The 14461-nt window shown below is 50.6% G+C and overlaps 6 protein-coding genes across 6 annotated transcripts; 2 read left to right on the top strand and 4 right to left on the bottom strand.

Annotated features, from left to right (window-relative positions):
* Positions 1-279: 279 nt before the first annotated feature.
* idi1 (isopentenyl-diphosphate delta-isomerase IDI1) lies at positions 280-1274 on the bottom strand (the record flags this gene model as incomplete). The annotated part of the gene is made up of 3 exons (XM_058472957.1): positions 280-515; positions 573-911; positions 1034-1274. 3 exons carry the CDS (start codon positions 1272-1274, stop codon positions 280-282), a joined length of 816 nt encoding a protein of 271 aa, XP_058331960.1.
* Positions 1275-2310: 1036 nt separating this feature from the next.
* N7468_003659 (TauD/TfdA dioxygenase family protein) lies at positions 2311-3619 on the bottom strand (the record flags this gene model as incomplete). The annotated part of the gene is made up of 4 exons (XM_058472956.1): positions 2311-2497; positions 2549-2952; positions 3017-3091; positions 3176-3619. The coding sequence occupies 4 exons, from the start codon at positions 3617-3619 to the stop codon at positions 2311-2313; spliced, it is 1110 nt and encodes a 369-aa protein (XP_058331959.1).
* Positions 3620-4235: 616 nt separating this feature from the next.
* Positions 4236-5932, top strand: N7468_003658 (putative FAD dependent oxidoreductase; the record flags this gene model as incomplete). The annotated part of the gene is made up of 4 exons (XM_058472955.1): positions 4236-4369; positions 4603-4876; positions 4932-5078; positions 5129-5932. The coding sequence occupies 4 exons, from the start codon at positions 4236-4238 to the stop codon at positions 5930-5932; spliced, it is 1359 nt and encodes a 452-aa protein (XP_058331958.1).
* Positions 5933-6499: 567 nt separating this feature from the next.
* N7468_003657 (uncharacterized protein) lies at positions 6500-8722 on the top strand (the record flags this gene model as incomplete). Its single annotated transcript, XM_058472954.1, has 12 exons — positions 6500-6798; positions 6859-6997; positions 7046-7124; positions 7194-7380; positions 7437-7542; positions 7596-7720; positions 7772-7816; positions 7877-7980; positions 8028-8083; positions 8147-8262; positions 8317-8445; positions 8614-8722. The coding sequence occupies 12 exons, from the start codon at positions 6500-6502 to the stop codon at positions 8720-8722; spliced, it is 1494 nt and encodes a 497-aa protein (XP_058331957.1).
* A 3258-nt stretch (positions 8723-11980) lies between these two features.
* Positions 11981-12868, bottom strand: N7468_003656 (uncharacterized protein; the record flags this gene model as incomplete). Its single annotated transcript, XM_058472953.1, has 1 exon — positions 11981-12868. One exon carries the CDS (start codon positions 12866-12868, stop codon positions 11981-11983), a length of 888 nt encoding a protein of 295 aa, XP_058331956.1.
* Positions 12869-13735: 867 nt separating this feature from the next.
* Positions 13736-14050, bottom strand: N7468_003655 (uncharacterized protein; the record flags this gene model as incomplete). Its single annotated transcript, XM_058472952.1, has 1 exon — positions 13736-14050. The coding sequence occupies one exon, from the start codon at positions 14048-14050 to the stop codon at positions 13736-13738; it is 315 nt and encodes a 104-aa protein (XP_058331955.1).
* Positions 14051-14461: the final 411 nt, after the last annotated feature.

The raw sequence follows: 14461 nt of genomic DNA, 5'->3' as shown, positions 1-14461 counted from the left end.
ACTCGGCGTTCATTTCCGGTCTTTTATATTTAAGCGATTTATACCCCTGTTACGGTTTAGCCGGTGCTTGTTCTCTATGCTTAATATTGATCGCGTGACCCGGTTACTATCCAACCCATATTTTAAGTTCATTAGACTGCGATTAAAGTAATATTTGTCCGAAAGTTGGGAACATTGTAGACAAGAGAAATGGTATTGCGCGGTGCTTCCAAAATGATGAGAAGCCAAAGAATGCCCAAAGCCGAAAGGTATTGCAAGGTATAATGTTACTGTTCGCCTTTACATCCGGCGGATTTCGGTCTCCCCCTTATATTTCTCCAACGCCGGAGTGCCCAAGTGGCTCCACCATTCGAACAGCATTGAGTTGCAAATCAACTTGAACCAAGGAGTGAACTTGAGTCCCGGCTGCTGGAACATGGCCTTGAGCTCGTCTGCCGAGACGTAGGCAGTATCGCGGACTTCATTGGGGTTTGGCTCGAGGTCGACATCTGCCTGGATGAAGAGAATATAGTCCACTGACGATATAAATTAGTCTCAATGCGTGCACGTCTTTCGACCCGGGGTTTCAATACCTTCGTGCTCTCCCCACATTCCATCACTCGGAGCCTTGTAGTGAATCCTGGTGAAGAACTCGAATTTCTCAATAGGAACCTGCTCGGCCTTGATTCCCAGCTCGTGATTCAATTTCCGTTGCGCCGCGCGCTTCACACCCAGAATGGCGGCATCGAGTTCTGAACCAGTCTCGCCGGGGATTCCCAAAGGGTGGGAGCAGCAAGTGTTGGTCCACATGTCAGGGAAGGTGATTTTCTCGCTGGCGCGCTGCTGGAGCAGGAGGCGCTTATTGGAATCGAACAGGAAAACGGAAAACGCGCGGTGCAAGAGTCCCTTGTCAATGTTGGTCATCAGGTGGCCTGTGGGAAGACAAAATCTTGCATCAGTATAAGATTCAAAAGAAAGAGCAAAAAAAAAAAAGGTTGCCCCTGCCCCTCTTGAGACGCGGGTGGGATACGGGCATAGGAACTGCTGCACTCACAGAGCTTTTTGCTGCCACTACCAATGGGCTTATCATTATTGTCCAGGACAATGCACACCTCTTCCATTAGACGAACCTGCTCTTCATCGTACCCCTCGAGTTCGGTGCCCTGGGACGCAGCGCGGCCACCAGCGGTGGGAAGGATGTCGCGGGCGAGCGAAGTGTCGACCTCGGGGAAGATGGTGGCCACATTCTCGGCCGTGATCTCTGGCGGAGCAGTAATCGTCTCGGTCGCGCTCATCTTTGCGGTTTGGAAAGTGCAGAGTTCAGATGAGTCCCGATAAATTGAGTAAGACGAGGGGCGATCCCCAGAGCGGTAAAGATTTGCGGCCTCCGTTCCGTTTTATTGACCCTCTTCAGGCTATGAGCTCCACTTTTTTGATGGCTGTCATTTCTACCTATTGGGGAAATTTGGATCGTGGTTGTTGAGCAGGTCAAGCTGGGACATCTTCAGGGCATCTAGGGAGAAATTATGCTTGAGTCTTGCTATGGTGACGTGTTCAGGGGGCCTAGTCCGTTACAAACTCTTTCCTTTCATTGCCTTTGGAGGACCGTGGAGGGGAACAATAGCTCGGCTCTAGGCATAGTAGGTCTTTTCTGATATCCTGCTAAATTCAGATGCGGTCTTGGAGAAATAATGGTGTTGTCTACATTCCTTTACCATGTACACAGCAGAGACAAAAGATGAGTCTCACTTGGGCTCCATTGATGTTCCACACTCAGAGAAGTATAAATAAGAACCCGGAGCTACCCTTAGAGGAGGGAGCAGACAGCTTGAGGACTACATTACGCACCAACACATCCGACCCAGAAACAACCAGCCCAGAATGTCCGTGTTAGATTTCAAACTGTTTTATACAGGATGTAAACACTATTTTGTGCTGGACACCAGCAATGCAACATGCTGGAACATGACCATTGGTGACCGTCCAATTGGGACGGGATTCCCTCAATATAGGAGTGGCCCCCAATACTCTCTGGTCCAAAGGACGTGGGCACGGCTCATTAGACTGACTGACTACTCATGCTTGAAAGGCTTGTGCCCCCAATGTGCCATTTGACAGTGGCGCCTTCCGCAATGTTTCACTACCACTAGCGTTTTATTATTCCTAGTCATAGACGGGCATTCCACTACGACCCGGGAATCAAGGTTTCAGAGTCCAAACAGACTGGGGGCTTAACCCGCACTGGCAAAGGGGGAAATTGATAGAGAACGCGTATCCAACTTCAATTTCATTATATAGCCAGAGAGTCCGGAATGCCTGATTGCTGTATTACTACTGCAACTGCAGCTTTCGGAACTTCTCCAATTCTTCGATCTCGCTAGCGCCCAGCTGTCCCAGTGCTTCTCGCCGGGTAGGTGCCTTACTATCAAAGAAAGGCTTCTCGGCCAATGAAGTCACTCGAGTACCGTGGCGTGGTTGAAGGCCTTCATAGTCCCAGCTAGCTTTGTGAATAGTGATGCTAAAGACCCCGTCAGCGTGTAACTCATCGTTCTATGCGTGTGAAACGTACCGGTTGTCCCAGATAGCACTTGTCCTCGGGGTCCATTTGAAGCGGACTTGGATATCCGCATTCTTTTCGTAGACGTCATTCAAATAACCCAGAATCAAGTCGCTTTCATCCTCGTCCAGGCCAACAATCCGCACTGTCATCGCGCGGTTCACCCAGAGCGCTTTCCAGCCAGTGGCAGGGTGCACTCGAACCAAAGGGTGTTCGCGCTCGACGTACGAAGGCCCCGCTTCGGGCTTCCTCCGGTCCAGGTAGGGATGGGCAGACCGATAGATGGCCGTCTTGCCGTCGATGAACTTGCGGAATGCAGGTGAAAGCTTCTCATAAGCACCATATCCACTTGCCCAGAGGGTATCGTCTCCTACGGTTGGGACCGTGTCATTATGGAGATGGGTCACGCCCGCGGGCTGTCTTTCATGAACGAGGTCGGTGTGCCAGCCAGCCGAACCCCCCTGGTTTACGGAAGCTCACTTCTTTCTCAGTGGCTTGGAGCGCGGGCCAAATGACAGTCACCCCCGGCACTCCAGGAACCTGAGGAACTTGTGGCTGCAGGGCAGGATTGTTAGCTTCGCGTCATCTGAAGAGGGCATTCCGACCTCTGATTCTGAGTCTGATTCCGATCTCACGTACGTGAACTTCGACTTCGCCATACCACTCTCCAAGTGCCTTCTGCTGCTGAGGGCTGATGTCTTGGTCTCTGAAGAAGACTACACTCCGCTCAGCAACCAGCAACCCTAGCTCATCTTTTTGCTGCTCGGTGAGATCTTTGAGTTGCACCCCAACCACTTCGGTACCAATATGTTTTGTTAAATGGTTGATTTCCTTGGCTGCGGAAAAGAGCGCCTTTTTCTCGGGATCTGCTCGACTCCCCGGGTCTATATGGGGGCGGTCCTCGTTTCGGACATTAAACACGTCGTCTTTATAGAGGGGACGAGACGGACGGTAGGGATATCCTGCGCTGAGATCAATACCGGCCTTCTCTAGACGCTCTCGCGTCGGCTCTGGGAGGCCCAAGTTATCTTTCTTCGGCACCACAACATCTACGATGCGGGGATCAATGGGAGCAGGCGCCATGTTTGATAAACTGGATTGCTTTTCTCGGTCAGACGACTGGAAACCAATATGTTGCTACTTATGTCTAAGCTGCTATTGCCAGTGTCCAGATGCGCTCGGGATGACGAACGCCATGATGCGACATCTGAGGTGCAAGCACATCATCGCGGTGTCGCATTACGCCTTCCATCACCCCATAGTAAAACAGTCGAAGCCCCTCTAGACCACAAAGCTTTATCTACCCCTCACTCGTAGTCCAATGACATAAATGCTCCGATAGCGTCGACAATTTGGGACCAATCCAGTTGGTACACAATCGTTTTACAGGCGGGGAAAGCCATATTGCACAATCTGCTACTATAATCACGCCGTTGATATACGGGATTTCTAACCAAAGAGCCAGTCGTTGGATTGCCGCCAGTTCCGATTCATAGCTATATCACTGGAGCAGGACATATTGTATGTTAATGCTCCTGGATAGCGTGGATGGCGAGATCGTGTCTGCAGCCGAGTACACTTGACGATAGTTGCGAGAGTTAAACCCATCTAATTTAGCGACTCAAAGTAAGATTTACCCTTACAATATCTTCAACTTCTTCTAACCTCCAAAAAAAGAAAGAAAAAAAAAAGCTGGAACATGCCTGACAGCAAGATCGAACGTGTCGCAGTGATCGGCGCAGGGATTTCGGGAGTCGTCAGTGCTGCGCACCTCCTGGCGGCTGGGATAGACGTGACGGTATTTGAGCGAAGTAATGCCGCAGGCGGAGTTTGGTCGGTTCCGAATTGTAATTCGGTTTGATAGAGGCTAATGGCTATCAGGGTCTATGACAAGCGAGTGCCAATTGAAGCGCGATATCCTGCTCCGAAGCCCAGCCACCCGCAAGTCTACGTGAAAGACGAAAGAGACGGGAAGGAAAGACAGAGCTTGATTCATGCTCCCCCCTGGGTATCTGGATTCGTCTATGTCTTTTCCAGCAGATCTAGGGCTAATCTCCTTTCAATAGGCCATGTTATGTCAATTTGACCAATAATATCTCGACTACCTTGTTGCGGACAACTCTCAATGGCTGGCCAGATCATACCCCCGACTACGTCACGCACAATGTGCTGAAAGACTATATCCAGGATACGGCAAAGAAGACTGGTGTTGAGGCGCACACACTGTATGGGGCTTCAGTCGCAAATGTTTATAAAGATGGTCCCAAATGGCACGTGGCTTGGAAGTCGCTGCAAGAAGACCCCCAAGCGGACAGCTTAGTGGAGAAAGAAGACACATCCGTTAGTCATTTTCGGAGTTCGTGATCGATGGCATCGGACTAATAGAGCATCACAGGCTTTCGATGCGGTCGTTGTTGCATCGGGCCATTACCACACCCCACTGATTCCTGATATTCCCGGCCTTGCGGAGGCAAAGGAAAAGTGGCCATCTAAGATTTCTCACTCGAAATCATTCCGAAGTGCAGAGGGCTTCGAAGGAAAGGTGAGGGCGATCCTCCAATGAGTCCATCCACACTGCTGACAGCAGCAAAGAATGTCCTCTTGATAGGAGGTGCAGTCTCTTCTACGGATATAGCCAAAGAAATCAATCCAGTTGCTCGAAAAGTGTTTCAGAGCACCCGCAACGGCACTTTCGATCTCCCTGCGACCGCCCTACCTGCTGGAGCTTCCAGAATCGCAGAGGTCAAGGCATTTAACATTCAGGCTTCGGACTCATTGGAGTTGGAGCATTTGCCTCTGACGGCACAGTTGAGAACCGGAGAGGTATTGGAGGAGATCGATCGCATCGTGATCTGCACGGGATATCAGATGACGTTCCCATTCTTGCCGCAATTCAACAACAACTCGCTGGACGTGACGGAAGCGGATGATTTGGTGTTGATTACGGACGGTACGCAGGTTCACAACTTGCACCGGGATATATTCTATATTCCGGATTCCACGTTGGCCTTTGTAGGCGTACCGTTCTATACCGCGACCTTTTCATTATTCGATTTCCAGGCTATCGCTGTTGCTGCTCATTTCTCTGGTGTAGCACAACTGCCATCTCCCAGTGCCATGAGGGAAGAGTACCGGGAGCGGGTGCGGGCGAAAGGATACAGACGGGAATTCCACTCCCTCAAGGGGGTAGAGGAAGAATACGTAAACCAGCTTCTGGAATGGATTAATCCCCAAAGGGTTTCCCAGGGCCTTCCGGAGATTGAGGGCCATTCCTCTTCCTGGCGTGAGGCTAAGAAGGCCCAAGTTGCGAGGCTAAACACGCTCTTTGGTATCACCGGGGCGGAAATTACTAGTAAAGACCTAGAAAGACCCACCGAGATAGAAGTTTCCGCATAGACCTACAGAGGGTACATAAATATCATTGATTCCAGCTTGCCGCTCGGAGTTGATCCATAGCTTCGATGTTTTGAAAGTACTCTAGCTTAGTTTCGAGATTATGTGACCCGCACACCATCCTCGGAAGGGATGACGAGCTTTTGCACAACCGGTGATCTCAAACCTGAAGCCAGCTCGGGCATGATGCCAAGTTCGATATTCCGGATGGCCGGCAGTAAGCAATCAACAAACTACTAGTACATCTGCAAGTAATCATGAGACTTGGAAAAGGCCTCTTTGTCACTATCGTCAAGTCACAACGGATTACACCCTCATCAACGAGCGTCGTTTCCAAATAGAAACCCCCCCGCGACCCGAGCTATGAGGACATAAAACCTCCCGATCACGCGATTCAAGTATCTCGCAGCAACTCGTAAGCACGCATCGAGGACATAAGGGGACTGCGTATGATCTCAGGAAATTGTGCCGGTTGGACACTCCGGCGTTTCCTTTTCCATCGTTCGGATTGCTACTGGCTTATATCGCCTCGTAGTTTCTCTACCAGCAATCACTCAAGGGAGATTAGACATGGCGCAAAAATTGAGCGCAGAGGAGGCAGCGGTCACCACATCCATCCCGCATGTCCAAAAGGAAACCAAGCGGAGATGGGTCAGCTATATTTGGGACACGTTCGACAAGTCGCCCGAAGAACGTCGCTTAATCTTCAAGCTGGATTGCGCGATTCTGACATTTGCGTCGCTTGGTAAGAAGACCCCGTCGAGCTATCAAGCAAGTGCTAGTATTAACCAACGGCTCCGTCGGCAATCAGGATACTTTATCAAGTATTTGGACCAAATCAACCTGAATAATGCTTTCGTATCAGGCATGTACGTTTAAAACAATATCGCCTTGCCTCGTGGTTGGTTTAACTTCGATTCATATTCTAGGAAAGAAGATCTGGGCATGTACGGCAACCAGCTGAACTACATGCAGACCTGCTGGACCGTAGGCTACGTGATTGGCGAAATCCCCAGTAATCTTCTCTTGACGCGGCTCAAGCCACACTACTGGATTCCGGCAGCTGAAGTACGACCATCTCTCCTATGGAAGACGTCAACGGCTAATTCGACGTAGCTTCTGTGGACTATTTTGACATTTTCCCTGTCGCGATGCAATACCGCAACGCAGTTCTATGCTCTTCGATTCCTTATTGGTAAGCCTGAGGAACGAATCCAGCCAGTGCCTCCCTCTGGACTTCGACTAACTGCCAGATTTACTTCAGGATTGGCGGAGAGCACGTTCTACCCTGGGATGCAGTATATCATTGGATCCTGGTACCGTAAGGACGAGCTGGCAAAACGCTCATGCATCTTTCATACCAGCAGTGGAATAGCCAGCATGTTCTCTGGTTATCTCATGGACGGGGTCCTCCATCTGGGGGGGCGTGGTGGCTTCAAGGGCTGGCAATGGTACGCCCCACGTATTGCCACGGCTAGTTCGAACTTAAGGTCTAACATCATCGCAGGCTTTACTTGATTAATGGGATTATATCGCTTCCAGTGGCACTGGCTGGGTTTTTCGTTCTACCAGATGTGCCTGAGATTTCTAATCCATGGTATCTCACGAAGGATGTACGGCTCACGATCTGTCAGAGAATGAAGAACCATGCTAAAATTCGAACCAGGAGGTCCTGCTTGCACAAAAGCGGATGGAGCTCGAGGGCAGGCAAACCAGAGGGCCTTACACAAAACAGAAGCTGAAGAAGATATTCCTCTCCTGGCGTATCTACTTGCTCACATTACTCTATGTGTACGGCAAGGGCTCCGGCCTAGCTATTATATTTTACTAACCTTATCTCAGGCTCTTCAACAATGCCTCTTTGGGCGGCCAACCGGTTTTCCAGCAGTGAGTCTATGTGACTTTTTGTGACTTTCTAGGTGACTAGCCTTCCTAACTCACGGCTAGGTTCCTCAAGGACTCCAAGAACCCTTCCTACACGACCAGTCAGGTCAATGCCTACCCTACAACCACTTATGCCGTTCAAGTGGTGACGACACTCGCCTATGCGTGTAAGTATACGTGGACTCTGTCACAGAGCATGCACTGACCAAGTAAGGGTCTTCGGACACGTTTCTCCATGGCAGCCGATGGCCGCCTATCATATTTGGTGCTGTGAGTGGCAACTATGACTCAACTTATTCCAGCAATCGTGTGGAATGTTGACCAATACACTAGGTGGTCAACATCATAACCGAGGCCTCTCTAGCGGCTTGGAACATTCCATTAGGATGGAAATGGGCGTGCTTTATCCTTTCTGGCGCGGGATATGGACTGAGTGGTTTATGCATGGCGTGAGTAGAAGCCAGACAATGCAAGTTCTCAGCCAATCTAACTGGGCTCCATAGATGGGCTCATGAAATTTGTTCGGACGACAATGAAGAAAGAGCTCTAGTCATCGGCAGCATGAACGAAATGGCTTACGTGCTGCAAGCATGGCTGCCGCTTATTGTTTGGCAACAGGTTGACGCCCCCGAGTACCAAAAAAGGTTACATTACAGTGTCTTGTCTCTCCGTTCTTTTGATCTTCACGACTTTTGCTGTTCGCTCCTATGACCATCGGGACAGATCAATCAAACAGTGAGCTTTACAGACTATTTCCCCAGTTTGATTTTCGTCGAGTCGTCTAATAATTCCGGCCACAGGGCCCAAGGAATACCCGTCGAGGAGGGACAAGGTAGTTTTTCTGACGAGATCATGAAGTCAGAAGAGCAGGGATCCCCCAAGTCCCAGGTTCTTATTCGGCATGAATAGAGAGGCAAGGATGGAGCCCCCCCTGGTTACACGCCCATCAGCCCTCAACGAATCGTGTTCGCAGACAGGCATGACCCGTTCGGATACGACGGAACGCGAGATGGAATTGGCCTCTACTCATGCCATGAACGTTGAATGGCAGATGTTTGCGTATTGAGAGCCACAGTGTAACTTGAATCCATGGACATCCTCAAACGGGCAAACCGAAAACAGGCTTAAACCCCACAAAGTCCTTTGCATTTTCCAAATCGGACGGGGACATTTGATTGCATGCTGCGTACTCCGTTTTATCCCCGACCTTGGCCACTTGGCAGGGTAGACGTTAAATATGCGGCTTTTTTACGCCTTAAATTTTCGTGCTCTGTAGAGCTTTTCGTCCCCACGTGTCGTGATCGACCTGACTCGATCCTCAAATCCAACGGTAGATGCATGTCATGCTAGTGCCGGTCCCCCGTATCACCAGCGCGTGGCCCGGATCTATAGTCCAACAAGCCTGAGGGCGTTCGGAGAGGATGGGTTGGCGGAGAAATAGCGTTGGGTGATGGGAATTGGCTCCATCGAGTATTCCCACTGTTACTTGGCATGGTCCGAGGTGGTGGTCTGTTCAGTAACTGAAATTGCAGGATACAGGATCCCTGTCGGTGGCTTCGAGCTTTTGTTGGAGGGGATTCTTTCTTCTTTGTTTTGGGAACGGGGCGCCCAGGTCGTCACCGTGGAAGCCTTCGACGGAAAACTACTCTGTAAACGGCCTCCCTTGCCCCGTAAAATCAAAATTGTCTTCACGCAACCATTAGCGCCCGAACTCAAATCTGGGATCTCAACGGGCTGATCATGGCCCCTGTCGATAGCTGCCCAACCGTGGAGAAACGACCGAAGCGCATTCTGGAAAGCCCGAAAACCCACCTTTCGTTCTTGAAATGCGACCCTTTCAGAATGACAAGGATGAGAGGAATAGTTGCACGGCTCCCGCCTTTATTGTGGTTGGCTGCTTTGCTTTTCTTTTTCTTTTTCTTTTTTTTCCCTCCCGGCTCTTTATTCTCGCGACTGTTTGTTTGGTCGGTTGTTTCGCGGACGAAAGTCCGCCGATCATAACAATTCATAAAGAACTGGATAATTTGACTAACCGAGAACAACCCCATGAAAGACTGCAACGGTTCCTTCCCACACCAGCCCCAAACCAAAGCTCCCCCCTCTCCTGGCCCACCTGCCGATCATGCTGAGTTGGCTGCTTCCCCCCCTCCTTGCCAACCCTCCAATGCTGCTTTCATTTTCCCGAGTCCTTACGTGACAGGATTCTCCATCTACCAACCACTAGACCCCGACTAATGCCTATCATTTCAAATCAGCGTCTGCACTTGACCGATTCGAGACATCGAGCTCTGCGGGTTGCCCGATCCGCGAGCTTGCCCCCTTCATTTGCATCGGGGCTGCTTGGTTTTCTATTTTGGGAATACGCTTAAGATTGAGATACAGGAAGTATGCCTCGGGTACCTCGATCGTTTTTCGTATTCCTGCATTAGATTGCGTTGAGCCACAACGGGATCGACAGAGGAGCAGACAAGAGTGCCTGTCTAGAAACAAAGCCTATAGGGGACAAAGCCATCCTGCCGAGTGCCCAGAAAAATCAATACCCACACTAACCGAATGTTGACCGTTTCAATGACCGGTCGCCGGATGGCGACCAAAACAGCAAATGCAGGGATCGCTCAGGGGTTTAGCTTGGAAGAGGCCGGTCTGGTGAGGACAAGGTGGCTTTGAAGATCTCGACTGGGGGCCGAGAGCCACATTAAGCGTCTCTTACGGGATATTGTGGGTTGTGCACCTGGCAATAGCACATGTCTCCTTTTTACCGATTCAACTGCCGCGGTACCGGGGGCTCCGTTGTAACAGCTCAAATGTTTTTATTTATTTATTTTTTTTTTTGGTTCTCCTGGTCGCTTGGGGATCGGCACACCACAATAGCGTTGGTGATAGCTCGGAGGCGAAGGAGCTTGGGACAGGCGCTTGTGCCGGGAAAATGCCCCGGGCAATGAGATTCCCTTTCAAGAAATCGCTCACGGCTTTGTCTCCAGCCAATCTTGCCGGAATCTCTGGACGGTCGTCCTCGGCCCCGTACGGAGTCAACTAGCGTGTGATTCCACTTTATTGTGGAGTGCGGGTCCAGACTTTTGCTCCAAAGATTCCACAGCGTTGTGGCCCCGACTTCGTAGATCATGAGCATTTGTGCTTTTCTCCCACGTTGGGGGTGGTTGTTTAGAGTGCATTGTTGGTTGATGCAAGGGAAATGCAGCCGTCGAGCCGGCCAATCCTGCGACTGCTAACTCCGAGATCGTACAAAGACAAAGTGCAGCCCCCGCTTTTTTTCCACCCTACCGCGCGCCAGCGTATCTACTGCACTGATATCACACGGTAACAAACAGAATACAGGGGTTCGAATTTGCTAAATGACAGAGCCGCCCACGAAATCCTCCGGATATGCATATAGAAGCGCGAACAACAAAAACAGACAACCAACAGACAGAAATGAAAATGGAAAAAAAGAAAATGGGGGGAAAGGGGAAAGAAAAGAAAAAGCAAATCAATGATCAAGTAGAAGACCTCCCAAGGTACATTACGGTACCGCATATTCCGAAATGCAATGACAACAGAATGTAGGTCCAGCCTGTACGCTATGCTCAATCCGACACACCCCGAAAGGTCGTGCGCCATACTAGGAGTCCAATCAAAACCGAAGTGGAGAAACCGCGCGCTAGTTTGGCTCTGTCCAGCAGGCTCAATGTACAGTATTTGCAAATTAAAAAAAAGAAAAGAAAAGAAAAGAAGAAAAAGAAAAAGAAAAAAAGGAAAAGAAAATGGAGCGATGTGGGTGTAGAGATCAGCGTCGCCTGGAACCGGGCCCTGGTCGACTTGGCTGAGCTTCAGACCCCATGGAGCTCCCCGTAGCTGTCGCTGGTTTGGTAAGCGGGGATTTGTCACATTCAGCCCAATGTCTAAGTAAATGGACCCCTTGTTAGCATTCAAAGTCGGATCCCTTGCGAACAGGTATTTTGTCTTACTTGGCGAGAGAATCGGCGCGGGAGAAACGAACGTCGCACCATTGACAGATGTGTTTGCGGATCTTGTTGTGGATCTAGAGCACGGTCAGCATGCGGCTCACGCGGGCCAATGTCGATGATCTCCCTTACAGTTTCGATGTGTCTGTTCAGATCTGCATTCCGGCCAAAGGTCTTCTTACACTGCGAGCAAAGGAAGTGTCGTTTATTCCTCGGATCGTGCATTTTTTTCATGCTCTGAACAATTGGACCGCCGGGTGAATTTGAAATCGCAGAATTTGCAGGGGAATTTCGCATCCGGACGGGGTTTTCTCCTCGGGGGAGTGGCCGGGCCACTGTTCTTCCGCTTGGAGGTCTTTGAGCTCTTCCTTTTAGGTTCGTCCTCCCCACAGGACCTCCTCCGAGGCTTGGGCGAAGCTGGAGCAGGTTTGGGAGGGGTCATAAGGGACATCTCCGCCGGGCTCGTCTCCATTGCCCCGGTAGAAGAGTAGGTATCGGGCGTGATTGATAGAGCAGGACACACTGGTAGCGCCATCGCGTTGACAGGAGCATTAGATGGGTAGAGGTGCTGGCTCCAGGATTCGACCGCGATAGTGTTAGTGGGATTGCTGCCCATGTCTGGCGGCGTCATGGGTCCACGAGAGGCAGAAGCCCAGTAGCCTGATCCAGGTACTGAGAATGGTGCCTGGGGCGCGGTCATCTCCATGGGCGAGTTGTAACTCGGCGATGCGCTCATAGCATGAGAGCCGTAGTAGCTCATTGGCGAAGGGGTCGTTTCCGGGACATAATTATAGAGGCCGTAGAATGGTTCGTGGGAATAGTCTTCAACTTTGACGGGAATACTGTAGCAGTCGTGCGCGGGCATGATCTGGTGTGGCATTTGCGGAGTCGCGTCGAAAGAGCTCGAGTGAGGATACTGGCTCAGTTGATTCATGTGAAGCTCAGTGCCACAGCCAGAAATACCCAGACCAACGGGGTTGGAATATCCTCTCGTATGCGAGCCGTAGGAAAGCGTGGTCGACATAGGTGATGAAAGCTCAGACGTCGTACTGGTATCTAGCGAGAGCATGTCTTCAGGCAGCGACGGGGCCATCGAAGAGGCGCGGTGAAGGGGTCCCCGGGCTTGATTCATAGTGCCGTGGGTAGAAGCACTGGGCGTCAAAAACAGGTCTTCGTTATATAGAGTGTTGAGGTCAACCGAAGCAGGTCTATATGTAAAGAATAGGACACGGGAGGTAGCGACAGTGTAAAGTATAAATAACAAATGACTCAAACAACTCGACCGTTGGTGACAAGGAGCGTTATACATAAAATGTGGCTGAGGGAAGGGTGTGAAGAATGGCACAGCACCATTGGTGAGGAGTGCCACCGCATGAAGATTGACGAAGAGTGAAGATTCTATGGCCTGACGCCTCCACAGACAAGGCTGATTTCACCAAAAACAAGAGCAGAGCCCTTGCAAATGCGGTAGGAGATAAAGTGGGGAGGGGGAAACACTAACAGGCATGGGGGGGGGGGGAGGGAGGAGGCCCTGTCCAGAACCAGATCGATAGCAGCCTAAGCCCGCAACCATGCAGCAGATTTTAGCGCCGGAGCACAATGATCTGAGAAGCCCGACTCCTCATCAAATGATATGAGTTTCCTAATAAGTTGGCTATCTTCTTTGGGGCTAGTTGCCTAGCTGAAGTAGGGTAGACAGCGCAGCACAGCTAGAAAAAAAAAAAGAAAAGAAAAAAGGAAAAAAGAAACAACGGTGAATTTCGATGTTAAAAAAAATAAAATAAAAAATAAGAATAAAACAAAAGGCATTGGAACCTTCGCCCTACAAGGACAGCGTACATGAGGTATGTGCTGCAAGAAGGCAGAATAATAACGCAAAATAGTAATAATCGAAAAAAGAATAATAGACGAAACCACCGAGGGCTGCGAATAGGCGCACCAAGAGTAACGGCGCCTCCGATCAGTTGTTCTGGGACAGACTAAACATCCCTCGTGCATGCACGGGACGAGCTGCTGTTGGTAGACCAGACCGACGGGGTGAAAAAGTAGACAATCCAGGGCTGTGAATGGCCAATCCAGAGCCCAGCGGTTTGGATTCGGTTCCTAGCTTGCATTGGCGTGGGAGCCCGGTGGCCAGTAGCAGACACAGCCGCCATCTCAAAGGGGAAAGAAGACTTTGCGGAACGTGAAGAGTCGAGCCAAACCGCTTGACGATCATTTCATGTTTGAGCGGGTTAAACTTGCCCAAGAGGATGCTCACGGCACACGGGAGCATCCTTCCGTTCGATCCATCTGTACACGGTCTTCCGCTCCACTCCCCCACTGGAGAAAACTGTATTTGTCATGACCGTTGGTTCGTCCAGGTTGCTCGTCAATGAGTGCGAGTCAAACATGTTTAGGAATCGACCGGGGTGGGGTATGAAGTCGGGAAATCAAGGGATCTTCTTTCAGGCGCACTCGACCCGAAACTAGCACTGGTCCTCTTTCCTTCCAGGGCGCGCGAGCTCGATCGGACTACGATTGTTCTGAGGATGTCAAAGTGGCGGCCGCTAAACCCACTTGCTCGAAACTAAGGCAAGGCCTGACCTGACATGGCGTGCGTGGCCCTAAGCGCCTGCACGTACTCCCCGGCCTCTCCACCCCCTTTTTTCTGAGAGCCTTTTCTTGGGGGGGGGGGGGGTTAATG

The sequence above is a fragment of the Penicillium chermesinum genome (assembly GCF_028974085.1).
Source record: "Penicillium chermesinum strain IBT 19713 chromosome Unknown utg000003l:1.0-5111272.0:1.0-5115320.0, whole genome shotgun sequence".
Classification (NCBI taxonomy): domain Eukaryota; kingdom Fungi; phylum Ascomycota; class Eurotiomycetes; order Eurotiales; family Aspergillaceae; genus Penicillium; species Penicillium chermesinum.
The sequence above is the reverse complement of the archived record's forward strand: the minus strand, read 5'-3'. Positions and strand labels throughout refer to the sequence as shown.